Source organism: Callorhinus ursinus, unplaced genomic scaffold (assembly GCF_003265705.2).
Source record: "Callorhinus ursinus isolate GAN/ISIS: 27379988/994484 unplaced genomic scaffold, GSC_fseal_2.0 scaffold45, whole genome shotgun sequence".
Lineage (NCBI taxonomy): Eukaryota > Metazoa > Chordata > Mammalia > Carnivora > Otariidae > Callorhinus > Callorhinus ursinus.
Window position 1 is genome coordinate 6404511 of NW_027397107.1, and position 14284 is coordinate 6418794.

Sequence of the window (14284 nt, forward strand, 5' to 3'; positions counted from 1 at the left end):
TTATTACACTTAGTAATAAGGGCAATAGTATCCTTTGAAATACTAAATTTAAACTAATCATTAATGCCTTTAAACCTATTGTCCTCAGTTTTCTAAGGGCTTTTCAATCACTTCACTAACTTGAAAATGAGTCAAAGGAAAGAGAATTGTGACAGGAAGAAGGTGTAAACTTGGAAACAGAGTCTAGCTCAGTGCCCCTGCCCTTTTAATACAAAACTTTATGCTTAAGAATCAAGAGATATAAAATTTCTCAGACATTTATATTTATGAAGAATCACATCAGACTTCCATTAGGCACTTCAACCTTAGTCTTGTCAAATTCCTTCGGAGTCAGAAGACTTACCTGCACTGCCTTCAGCAGCCCTTGTACAGTTTGAAGGGGCAGAAAGGATAAATAGTCAAAAGTTTCTGTGATTTTAGAAGAACAACTCTGAAGAACTAAGGGTGCATACATGATGATATTTGAAAGCAGATCTGAAAAACAGAATCTACAGTGAGTTGCCTCAAACAATAAAGATTTAACAAGTAAAAGGAAAATAAATATGGGAAATGAAATGGTAAAAATTTTTTGTTTCTTTTCCAAAGTATACTGCAAAATAAATTTCTACTGATCCTATATACTTTCTCTATGGTCAGTGTAACCAAAATACTTCAAACTTTGTTCTGTGATAATATTAAGACTATAAAAATTAATCTAAAAGGAGGGAAGAAATCCATTATACTGACAAGTAGCATACATCTTCATATTTCCAAGCTAAAGTAAATCAATAAATGAACTTTTATTATGTGTATACATAGTATAGTCTTAACCATAAAACATGGTCTCTCTTCCTTCAAGAATATTAATTTAGTTAGGAGTCAAGAAAAATACATTCTGAAAGAATGGAAGAGGTAAGTAACAGATCAACACCAAATATCTAATAATCCCAAACACAGTTTATTATTCCTAGCAAACGTAACATTCCTTAAATGTTAAAGAGAGAGTCTAAAGAGGAGCTCAAAGGAAGAGGAGACTGTCATGAGTTGGTGTGCTTTTGGAGAATAAAGAGAAGAACTTAAGCTGGATTCTGAAAGAAGGCTGACATTCAGATGCACCAAGAACCAGAAAGGCCTACTAGATGTAAAAGGAAAAGTAGGAGGCAAAATATGTAAAAGTAAATACAGGACAAATTCAGAAAACAGTGAGAAATCTGTGAAGCCAGGGTGAAGGATTCAGAAAAATAAATAAGTGAAGTGAATGTTGAAAAGGCAGGATGGATCACACTGTCAAGGACTTTAAGGGCCAGGATAAAGAGCTGATCATTTATTAAAGAAGGTATTGGTGACTTTTGAGTGACAGAGAGCTATTTTAGGAATACTTATCTGGTGGCATATGCAGGTTGAGTTGCTGCAGAGAGAAGAGAAAGCAGGGTCATCAGCTGGAAGCTGTGGTGATGGTCTAAGTGCAAGGCTGTAAGACTGCAAACCAGGCAATGGGTGGGGAAGAAGGGTACAAAAATGAAGAAAAAATGAACAGTAAGAGAAAAAAAAAAGAGAGAACTTAGGTATCAAGTATGCTGGAGAAGATAAAAAGGAATTCCAGCTTCTGGAATTTGGAAAGCCAGGCTTTAAATAATAGAAATACAAATAATTGAAAGGGGAATTTGTTTGAAGGACACTGTATTGCATTTGAAATAAAAGTAAAAAGAAAAACCTAACTAGAAATAACCAACTGGAATGGAGGCACTGAACTCAGGAAAGAAGACAGTCTTGACATAAAGATTTGGAAGCCGTGTCCACCAAAGTCCACAAAAATAACCGAAGCCATGAAAATAGGCATGACATCTATAAGAAGAGAAGGTATAAAAGCAGGAACAGACTTCTGCTTCCCACCATCATGGAATAATGGTGAATACATTTATCCTCCCAGTTTATTTGTTTATTTTTAAATTTTTATTTGTCACAGGGACAGAGAGGGCGAGTGAGCACAAGCGTGGGGAGCAGCAGCCAGAGGGAGAAGCAGATTCCCCGCTGAGCAAGGTGCCCGATGCGGGGCTCGATCCCAGGACCCTGGGATCATGACCTGAGCCAAAGGCAGATGCTTAACTGACTGAGCCCCCCAGGTGCTCTGTCCTCCCACTTTAAACAATAACAAGGAAAAAGGTCAAATTACACTAAACAATAATTTTCAGATACCAGACAACAAGTAGTACAGGACCATGACCCCTGAGAGAAGGGAAACACAAAGGGTGAGCCTTATGACTGTCCCATCTTACTGCCTGGAGAGTTGTGAGGCAGCAGCAGAGAGGGGAAACTCCGAGTCCAGTGGTTTTCCCAATTTAAAGAGATGGAGATGGGAATTCAGGAAAGCTAAGGTGGCAAGAATTCACGGGGCAGAGTCCTAGAAAGGAAAGACCTCTATGGGAAGAATGTTCTGGAGATGTGCAAGAAGCCCCCTTTGTAGGTCAGCTGTGCTTTGGTCGGTGTATGACTGTAAGGAAGCTACCATAAGCCAAGGAAAGACTCACCAGTAAGGAGCAGGCAGATATATTCTCAGAGGTCACAAAGAACAGGAAATAGTTCACATTCACAAGAACCACAGTGGAGACACCTCATAATATAAAAGGTCCTATGCTCAGAAAGATATAAATGTCTAAATATGAAAAATTTACTGGATGAGATCAACAGCAGAGGAAAAGATCACTGCAGAAGAAAAGATTTGGGAACTAGAAGTTACACCAATACACGCTATCTAAAATGAAACAGTAAAAAAGACTAAAAATGAAAACCTGTGAGCTATGTAACAATGTAAGGCAGCCTACTACATACGTACTGCTGTGGGGCTGGGGGTGGGGGTGGGGGAAGTGTGTGCTAGTGGGAGGGAGATGAGAGAAAAAATTTTTGAAGAAATAATCTCAAAACGTTCTAAACTCGATGAAAACCATAAACCTACAGATCCAAGAAGCTTGACAAACTCTAACCACCAGAAACATGGAGAAAGCTACACTAAAGCACATCATAATTAAATTGCTTAAAACCACTGATTAAGAGAAAATCTGAAAATAAAAAAATTATATAGAGAGGAAAAGGGTATGAATGAAAGCTAACTTTTTATTAGAAATGATGAAAACCAAAAGAACAGTAAAGTAACATTTTTAGAGCACTAAAAAAAACAAAAATCCTGTTGGGGCACCTGGGTGGCTCAGTCATTAAGCATCTACCTTCAGCTCAGGTCATGATCCCAGAGTCCTGGGATCAAGCCCCACATTGTGCTCTCTGCTCCACAGAAAGCCTGCTTCTCCCTCTCCCACTCCCCTGCTTGTGTTCCCTGTCTTGCTGTCTCTCTGTCAAATTGATAAATAAAATCTTAAAAAAAAAAAAAATCCTGTCAATCTGGAATTCTATACCAAGCAAAAATACCTTTCAAAGAACTAACACTAGAGGCTCCTGGGTGGCTTAGTCGTTAGGCGTCTGCCTTCGGCTCAGGTCATGATCCCAGGGTCCTGGGATCGAGCCCTGCATCGGGCTCCCTGCTCAGTGGGGAGCCTGCCTCTCCCTCTCCCACTCCCCCTGCTTCTGTTCCCTCTCTGTCAAATAAATAAATAAAATATTAAAAAAATTAAAACAAAAAAATCCAAAAAACTAACACTAAATGAAAACTTTTTGTGACATACAGAAGAATCCAACAATGGCAGATCAAAAGTTAAAGGCAGTCAGACAGAAAATGCTACTGGATAGAAATCTGGATCTAGGGGCACCTGGGTCGCTCAGTCGGTTAAGCATCTGCCTTCAGCTTGGATCATGATCTTGGAGTCTTGTGATCAAGGCCTGCATCAGGCTCCCTGCTCAGCAGGGAGTCTGCTTCTCCTTCTGCCCCTCACCCTGCTTGTGCTAATAAATAAATAAACTCTTAAAAAAAAGAAAGAAAGAAATCTGGATCTACACAAAGGAAAAAGCACCAGAGATAGTAAATGCATGGGTAAAAATAAAAGACATTTTCTTATTTTAAAAAATTCTTGAAAGACAACTGACTGTTTAAAGCAAACATAACCACGCAGATATAATTCAATAAATAGAGAAGTAAAATGTATGAGAATAGCACAAGTCATAAGAATAGAGGTAAGAAATGGATGTATATATACTGTTGAGGTATACCACTACTTAAAGGTAAACTATAGTAAGTTAAAGATGTACCATAAACCCTAAAGCAACCCAAAAAAAAATAAAACAGAGGTAGAAGTAATCAAATTAGCAAGATAAAATGAAATAAAAAAAAATTCAACCCAAATGAAGGCAGAAAAGGAGGAAAAAGGGAACCAAGTAAAGATAGACAGAAAACAAAGAGCCAGATAATAATCTCATTTTTAAAATCACATTAAATGTAAACAGCATGCCCCAACTTAAATTACAAGATTATAAAAAAAGATTAAAAAAGTAAGACACAATTGTACGTTTTCTACAAGAAGCCCATGTTAACTACAAAGATATATATAAGTTAAAACTAAAAAGATGAAAAAAATATACCATGCTAACACTGACCAAAATAAAACTGGAGAGGGGTGCCTGGGTGGTACAGTGGGTTAAGCATCTGACTCTTGATTTTGGCTCAGGTCGTGATCTCAGGGTTGTGAGACAGAGCCCTACATTGGGCTCTGCACTCAGTGCAGAGCCTGCTTAAGATTCTCTTTCCCTGTCCCTCTGCCCCTCCCACTCAATGCTCTCTCTAAAATAAATAAATCTTAAAAAAGAAAGAAAGAAAACTGGAGAAGTTATGTTAATATCAAAGTAGACTTCAGAACAAATAATATTCCCAGGAACAAAAAAGATCATTTCATAACAATTAATAGGTCAATTAACCAAGAGGACATAACAATCCTAAATGAGTATGTCCCTATTAACAAAGTTTTAAAATACATAAAGCAAGAACTGATAGAACTAGAAGAAGCAGATACATCTATAATTACAAAGTCAGAGGTTTCAACACTCTTAATAGTTGACAGAAGAAGTAGACAGAAAATCTGTAAGGATACAGAAGACTTCAAACATCTAATTTGAGTTATGGAAAACTGCACCTATTCTTTTCAAAAGCACACAGAACATTTTTTTTTTTCACACAGAACATTTTTCAAAATAGACCATACTGTGAGAATGAAACAAGTCTCAATGAATTTTTAAAAATTCATGTCATAGGAGCGCCTGGCTGACTCCATCACAAGAGAATGTGACTCTTAATCTTAGGGTTTTGAGTTTGGACTCCGTGCTGGGGGTAGAGATTACTTAAATAAATAAATAAACTTAAAAAAACACTCATGTCATAGATAGTATGTTTTATAACAAATTAGAAATCAACAACAGAAAAATACCTGGAAAATCTCCAAATATTCAAAAGCTGAACAACATTGTTCTAAATAACACGAAGGTCAAAGAAAAAATCACAAGGGAAATTAAAAAGAATTTGGATCTGAATGAAAATTAAAAACAAAATTTATGGGATGCAGCTAAGGCAATTTTTGATGGAAATTTATAGTTTAATGCTTGTATTAGAAAAAAAAGTCTCAAATTAATGACCTAAGCTTCTAACCAAAAAAAAAAGCACAGATTAAACCCAAAGCAAGCAGTAGAAAGGAAACAAAAGAGCAGAAATAAATGAAACTAAAAACAAAAACATAAATTCAGTGAAACCAAAAGCTGGTTTTTTAAGATTAATAAAATTGGTAAATCTTGTGCTTCAGTGGTAAAAAAAAAAAAAAAAGATGATGCACATCATGGCTCACAGGAATAAGAATGGGTACATCGATACAGAACCTAGAGACATTAAAAGGAATCTTCTCAATGACTTTATGGCAATAAATTTGATAAATCAAATGAAATGGTTAAATTCCTTGAAAGACATAAACTACCAATGTTCACCTAGAAGATTTAGATAACCTGAACAGCTCTGTTTTTATTAAACAAATGTTAGTTAAAACCCTTCACACAAACAAGAGGAAACCTGGAACATCAGGAAGAAAAAGCAATGTAAACATTCAGGTAAATATAATAGACCACAAGTTGGCACACTTTTTCTGTAAAGGGCCAGACAGTAACTATTTTAGACTTTATGGGCCACATTGTATAAATGACAACTACTCAAGTCTGCTGGTATAATGTAAAAGCAAGATAGAAAACACATAAATGATTAAGCTTGGCTATATTCCAATAATACTTTATGAACTCTGAAATCTAAATTTTTCAAATGACATGAAATATTCTTGATTTTTTTTCAACCACTTACAAGAGCAAAATAAACCCAAAGCAAGCAAAAGGTAAGAAATAAGAAGCAGAAGGGTGTTTGGGTGGCTCAGTCTGTTAAGCATCCAACTCTTGGTTTTGGCTCAAGTCATGATCTCAGGGTCATGGGATCAAGCCCTGTGTCAGGCTCTGAGCTCAGCACAGCACAGAGTCTGCTTGAGATTCTTTCCCCCTTCCTCTCCCTCTGCTCCTTCCTCTGCTTGTTTTTTCTTCTCTCTAAGTAAATAAATCGAATTAAAAAAAAAATAAGCAGAAATCAATGAAATCGCAAGCAGAAAACAATGGAGAGAATTCAAACCAGAAGCTCATTCTTTAAAAGATCAGTAAAACTCACAAGTCTCTAACCCAAATTGATAAGGAAGATGCAAATTGCTGATATCAGGAATGTTTTGATTTGCAGGTGACATGATTTGTATGTAGAAAATCCTAAGGAACTGTCAAAAAGCAATTATAACTAATAAAATGGGTTTAGCAATGTTGCAGGATATAAGATCAGTATAAAAAAACAACCATTTCTACATGCTAACAATTAACAATTAGAAATTGAAATTTTAAAAATTATCATGTACAATAGCATCAAAAAAATGAAATACTTAGGGATAAAGCTGACAAAAGACATGCAAGATCCATACTGAAGTCTACAAACATTGCTAAAAGAAATTAAAGAAGATCTAAATAAATGGAGAGATGTACTCTGTTAATGGATGGGTTAGAAGACTCAATATTGTTAAGATGCCAACTGTCTCCCAAATTGATCCATACATTCAAGGCAATCTCAATCAAAACCCAAGCAGGTCTTTTATAAAAACTGGCAAGCTAATTCTACAACTTATTTGGAAATGCAAAGCACCTAGATTAGCCAAAACTATTTTGAAAAAGAACAAAGCTGAAAGATTTACAACTTGATTTTAAGACTTATTATAAAGGTATATTAATCAAAACAATGAACAGATCATTGGAACAGAAGATTCCTAAAATAGACCCACGTATATTTGGTTGGTTGATTTCAGCAAAAAATCCATGGTAATTCCAAGATTCCATGGTAATGCCAAGACAATCTTTCTAAAAAACTGTGCTGGAGCAACTGAATAGCCAAAGGGTGGGGGGACTAGGTTACTTCACACCATATATAAAATTTAACAAAAATGGATCACAGATAAAAGTATAAAAGCTGTAACTATAAAGCTTCTACTAGAAAAGAGAGGAAAAAAAATCTTAGTGAATCTTAGTGATTTTTTGGTGTAGGCAAGGATTCTTTAACACACGACACAAAAAGCAGGAAATATAAAAAGAAACTAATAAATTGATAACTGATAAATTAAAAATACTTGCTCTTCAAACAACACTTACAAACATTAAGTCAAACCGCAGACTAGGAGAAAGTATTTGCAAAACACATTAACAAGGGTGCCTGGGTGGCTCAGTGAGTTAAGAGTCTGCCTTCGGCTCAGGTTGTGATCTTGGGGTTCTGAGGTCAAGCCCCACATTGGGCTCTCCACTCGGCGGGGAGTCTGCTTCTCCCTCTGACTCTCCCTCTGCGTTCTCTCTCTCTCTCAAATAAATAAATAATCTTAAAAAAAACCCCTCATATCTGACAGAGGACTTGTGTTTAGGATATATAAAGAACTTTTCAGGGAGTCTGCTTCTCCCTCTGACCCTCTTCCCTCTCGTGTGCTCTATCTCTCATTCTCTCTCTCAAATAAATAAATAAAATCTTTAAAAAAAAAAAAAAAAAGGCGCCTGGGTGGCTCAGTTGGTTAAGCGACTGCCTTTGGCTCAGGTCATGATTCTCGAGTCCCGGAATCGAGTCCCACATTGGGCTCCCTGCTCAGCAAGGGAGTCTGCTTCTCCTTCTGACCCTCTTCCCTCTTGTGCTATCTCTCATTCTCTCTCTCTCAAATAAATAAAATCTTTAAAAAAAATAGAATATATAAAGAACTTTTACAACTAAGAAATAAGGGGGCAAACAACTCAATTTTTAAAAATGGACAAAAGATTTCAACAGACATTTGAAAACCACAATGAGATACTATCATGCACCTATCAGAATGACTAAAATTAAAAAGACTAACCATACCAAGTATTGGTCACAATGTGGAGTGATGAGCAACACTGCTGGCAGAAATGTAAAATGGTACAACCACTTTGGAAAAGAGTCTGGCAGTTTCTTAAACTATTAAACATAGATCTACCATATGACGCACCCATTCCACTACCAGGTATTTTCCCAAGAGAAATGAAAGCATATTTCCTCAGAAAGACTTAAACATGAATGTTCATAGCAGCTTTATTCATAATAGCCCCAAAACAGAAACAACCCACATAACCTGTCCACAGGCGAATGAATAAATAAATTGAGATTATATTCTCACCAGGTATTACCACTAATAATAAAAAGGGACCAACTACTGATCCCACGCAAAAACCATGGAAAAATTATGCTAAGTGAAAGAAGCCAGACAAAAAAAGGAGTGCATACAGGATTCCATTTACATAAAATTCAAAAAATGGCATTTAATTTATAGACAGAAAGCAGACTCAACGGGAGACAGGAGGTGGGGCGCAAGAGTGGGATGGAGGAAAGAATTACAAAGAGGCACCAGGAGACATCTGTGGGTGATAGTTCATCTTCATTGTGGAGATGGTTTCACAGCTGTACACATGTCAAAAGTCATCAAACTCTTAGACTTTAAATATGTAGAGATTACTGTACTTCAATTATACTTCAATAAAGCTGTAAAGAAGGAAAAAAGTAGAATAGAGTGTCAAGTACTGAACTTTGCAGAATATTGATGCTTAAGGTTAGAAGAAAAGGAACCACTAAAGGAGGAAGAGAAGAACTGATCACACACAGGATACGAAGCAAACTGTTAGTTACCAGAGAACCTATCCAAGAAAGTTCCAGGGGAATTGTAAACGGTGTTGAATGATACAGAAATTAGGAAAGTCGGTGGCTAAGAAAAGACCAGGGGATTTGGCATTAGAAGATCTGTATTAAAATACAAAGAGTGGAGTACTGAAGCTAGAACGTCAAGGGTTAAGGAGATGGATGGTCAATGAGTTGCAGCATAAGAACAACACTCACTAGAGAAATAGTAAAACAGAAGAGAGAGAGCTGATGCAAGATAGAAGTTTTACTCATTAGTTATATATGCTCCTTTCCTTGACGGCCACAATGTAAATGGACTTATGTCTCACTGACATCATTAAAGTACTGTATCATTAAATTTTTTTTTTCCAGGACCAGGGCGCCTGGGTGGCTCAGTCAGTTAAGAGTCTGACTCTTGATCTCAACCTAGGTCTTGATCTCAGCATCGTGAGTTCAAGTGCCACATTGGGCTCCATGCTGGGCATGGAGCCTATTAAAAAAAAAAAAAAAAAAAATTCCAGGACCAAAACAGTATGATATTTACATGAAAATATTCCTTAGAACTTTCACACATTTTCACCCTTTCACAGTTCAATACCTAAGAAATGACTGATGGGAGAGGATGCTCTGGTAACAACCCTGTTGAGTACTTGCTCCAGAATTTCTTGTCTGATCACCTCATGGATCTAAAAAGAACAGAACAGTCAATAAAATATTCCATGGTGACCTTCAGCTTACAACTGCATCAATTCATGTTAGGCAGAATGAGGAACAGTTTGGATATGGGTAAAACTTGACTGTTTATTTCAAAGACAAATATACTGTGAATCGTCTAGAAAGACAGAATCACTCAATTCTATCCTTATTCTGTGCTCAGAAGATTCATTAGCAGGGCAAACTACCATGTTTATTAGCCTACAAGAGAGTTCACATGAAAGTACTACTATGTGTTAGGTTCAGCATCAAACAGGAATAATTCTACTTAGGTATCCATTACATGCCAAAACCCTTATTTCTGACAGTATGCTATGTATGACTTTCCTCTTAAAATTTGAAAAGCCCATGAATATTTGGGCTTGGAAATCTGAAAAATCTTCACCAAACCCTTCCTCAGTTTCTAGAAGCACAGTAGTCACCTAAGGAAAAAAAAAAAAAGGCCTATTTTGAATTTTCACTCAAATTTTCATTAAAATTCTTACCTCAACTTGATTACTTTAAGGTACAGACTAATTTCTTTCAGACCTCAGACTAACACTAGATTAGTAGTCAATTATATGCCTTATAGATGCCTTGACAAAGACATCTTTGTGAAACCAAAGAGAACCTCACTAGTTTTAAAAAAGCATTAATCTTAAAACAAAAAATATTAAAATCTCTTACTCTTTTAATCAGATTACTATTAAAAAGGCTCATTTATATCATCTAACAGACAACTCTCAAGGACTATTATAGGGGCGCCTGGGTGGCTCAGTAGTCAAGCATCTGCCTTTGGCTCAGGTCATGATCCCAGGGTCCTGGGATGGAGCCCCGTATCGGGCTCCCTGCTCTGTGGGAAGCCTGCTTCTCCCTCTCCCACTCCCCCTGCTTGTGCTCCCTCTCTCACTGTGTCTCTCTCTGTCAAATAAATAAATTAAAAAAAAAAAAGGACTATTATACACATTCACTTGATAGTTCTGGATCAGAACACTAGATTTACATTCAAATTAGCCTCCAAATAACATTTTCAGCAGACACTTTTGGCATGTAGCTACATTAATTCAATGTCAAGAAAATGACATAGAGGAATCATTAGCAAAGTTGTTTAGCCTCAGACATAACCTAGCTTTTGTTTTAATTGAAAGGAAATGCATTTTTGAAAGCTGTTTCAGAAATTAAGATTGAGATGACAGTCGTTATATGGTAATGAATTTAAAAATTTAAGAACTATTTTGGTTTCTTCAAAAACAATGAACCGATAAGCATGATTCTTCAAGCTTGATGTTCTACAGTGACCTCAAAGATTATTTTTTGTATAATAGCATCCAAAAGCATGGCCCAAAACAGAAAATGATCAAAAATTATTTACTACCAGAGGAAGAAGAGTAAATCATAAAAAGCTAATTTATATTCAAACTTCTAAGAAAGAGAAAAAGGAGAAATTAAAATAAATGAAAACCTCATATAAATGAAGGATGAAAAAGCAAATATTCCATCAATTACTTGTTGTAGTAGTTTCAATTACTATCCCAACCTCTGTGCCTGGAAACTGCTGCATATTCAAATTGCCTTGTCCTCCAAGCTCCCAAGCAAATGTCATGCCCTGTTTATAATACAATTTTACAGAATTAGGGAATGGTTGCCAAACTAGAGACTCACCTTAAAAGTTTCCAACAGGATATTAGCACCCAGCTTACATGCATGCTGGTTTGGTATTTTTGAAAGACCTGAGCTGGTTTCAATAGTTTTTCCATCAAGAATCTTCTTTGGTCCATATGAATCCATTAAAATGAAGCCAAGTTCCACCAGACCCTGAGTAACATGATCCCAACTATGAACACTGCAAGAAAACAAAGCTTAGTTAAAAAGAAAAACTTAGGAAGATATCTTACCTTTATACTCACTGTCATGTTCACACATTTCCCAAATTTGACCTGGATCACCAACATTCTTCACATGAACCTTTTCTTTTCATGCATCCTTATCTGTCAGAATTCTGAATTCCTGTCAGTATTTCCACTGACAGAACACTGGGAAAAATCCAGAAACTACAGAATATTCAAAAACATACAGATGAAACTGGATTATCTCAATGTACTGACCATTACACATTTCCGTTCAAGATTTCATGACTGGAAGCTAATTGTTGCTTCTTTTATTTCCCCCATGACACTAACAACACTTATAATCTATACACACAAGTTTGCCTCACTCCCCAGAATGAATTTCTCCATGGTAGAGACCATCTTGTAGTCATATTTTTACTCATACAGCCTTACATACGACTAACATTTAGAAGGCTCGCAATAAATGTTTATAGCAGGAATATTTATATTCAAATTTATATATCCACATATTTATATCATATTCACATTTATAGTATGAATCAATGCATGATCTGGTTTCAAAAGCATGAACCAAACCTACAAATAACCTCTTGCACAGCAGCAGAATCCTTGATTTTATTTTACTTTTTTAAAAGATTTTATTTATTTATTTGAGAGAAAGAATGAGAGACAGAGAGCACGAGAGGGAAGAGGGTCAGAGGGAGAAGCAGACCCCCTGCTGAGCAGGGAGCCCGATGTGGGACTCGATCCTGGGACCCCAGGATCATGACCTGAGCTGAAGGCAGTCGCTTAACCAACTGAGCCACCCAGGCGCCCAATCCTTGGTGATTTTATACTATTTAATGTTACCCACAATAGAGGAAATGATATGCTTATAATAACCTCTGTATCCTTATTTCTACCTGCTAAAGAGCAACAAATTATAATACAGAATTAAAGAATAAAGGAGATAGTTGTGAACAGATTCTCAAAACATTTCAACAGATTTTAGTAATATTCATACTTTGGAGATCTGGGATCAAGATAATAGACTGAGCACGTGCTCTATTCTTCTCATCCCCCAAACCTACAAATGATGGAAAAGATACACACATCTGTATGTGTACGCCTATATACGGTGCACTTATACAATCCATGATAATGTGGAAAAATAAGAGATGTTTTTGACTGAATAGAAATTATAAAGAATCCTTAAAAAGTGAAAGAAATGTAACACAAGAATGAAAAATGAAGCCACAGACCACAGAGTGCAAAATGAAGGGGTGGCTCCAAAAGCAGATACCAAGGGCAGATAAGCTGGGAACTGGAAGGGACTCTGGGGCCACCTGTGTGATTAACTGGCTGGAATTCCCCAGCATGAACAGTTAGGTGCACAGCATCCTTCTCTATCTTCTTCTCCAATAGCCCATTGCACCCCCAGTTTATGGGAAGAAGTGAGTAACAATGAGGCTGTCCTTAGGTGGGATCTGTGAGTAGAGGAGCTTGGGCCTCAGACGCAAAGAAGCACTCTGAGTATGGCAACATGCTGGACAATTACAGAGGTCAGCCCTTGGCATATCCTATTCACATCAGAGGCAAACTGTATTCAACAATATGGAACTCTCAGAGTAACGGGGAACACCAGCAATAACAAGGAGACAACCAATAATCGCCAAATATAAGAAAAAAAGACCACCTTGAAAGAGAAGCAACAAAACTCAATGAAGAGAATACCTGAGGAAAAAGGTTAATGGAACACAAAGAAGTAGACTTAAAAAGTCTAATAAATATCCTTAAATGAGAATATTACAGCATGAAACAAAAAACAGACTGCTATGAAAAAAGAACCAACTAGAATTTTAGAAATGAAAAACATGATTCCTGGAGTGTGAAACTCAATAGGTAAACCTAAGAGTAAAATAAACAGGGCTGAAGAGCAAATTAATGAAGTAAAGGAACTAAGGGTTTTTTGTAGAATTTCACATAAAAAGACAAAAGTATGGAAAGCTTGAAAGAAAAATTAAGAGACACGGGATACAAAGACATTCCAACAGCTAACAGGAGAGAATGGAGATAAAAAAGGAAGGGATTAATTAAAGAAAATAAGGAGAAAAACAGAGTTTAGAAAGATGCGAATCCTTACCAACTGAAAAGGCACACCAGGTATCAAGCAGGAATGAATTAAAAAGGAACTTATATAAATTGTGTTAAATTTCAGAACATCAAAAATAGAAATGAAGTCTTAGAAGTTCCCATGAAGAAAATAACAGATTATCTACAACAGTACAAAGAATCAGATAATCATCGGCCTTTTCACCAGTAATTCTAGATGCAAAGACCATGGAAAATGATTATAAACTTAAAATTTTTACCTGGTCAAACTACTGTTCAGAGGGAGGGCAAATCAAGACATTTCCAGATATGACAAGACTCAAAGTTTACTATCCATAAACCATATCAGAAAAGATTATAGTAAAAATTATATACTAATGGCATATTTCCAAATTCAAAAGATAAACAAAGAAACCAGTAAAATTTACTACAAAATCTAAATAACTGTTAATAACAATCTTAGCAAGAAGGAAGTGGAGAAATAATATGTGTACTAAGGTTCTAATCTTGC

The 14284-nt window shown here is 36.3% G+C and overlaps 1 protein-coding gene across 5 annotated transcripts in view; it reads right to left on the reverse strand.

Annotated features, from left to right (window-relative positions):
* FANCI (FA complementation group I) overlaps positions 1–14284 on the reverse strand; it is an 83244-nt gene that overhangs the window by 33233 nt on the left and 35727 nt on the right. For all 5 annotated transcript variants that reach the window (XM_025892948.2, XM_025892949.2, XM_025892950.2 and 2 more), the window contains 3 exons: positions 11495–11675; positions 9738–9825; positions 344–474 (listed from right to left, as the gene is read on the reverse strand). In XM_025892948.2, coding sequence (XP_025748733.1) covers positions 344–474; positions 9738–9825; positions 11495–11675 — 400 coding nt within the window. The remainder of the gene's footprint in view (positions 1–343; positions 475–9737; positions 9826–11494; positions 11676–14284) is intronic.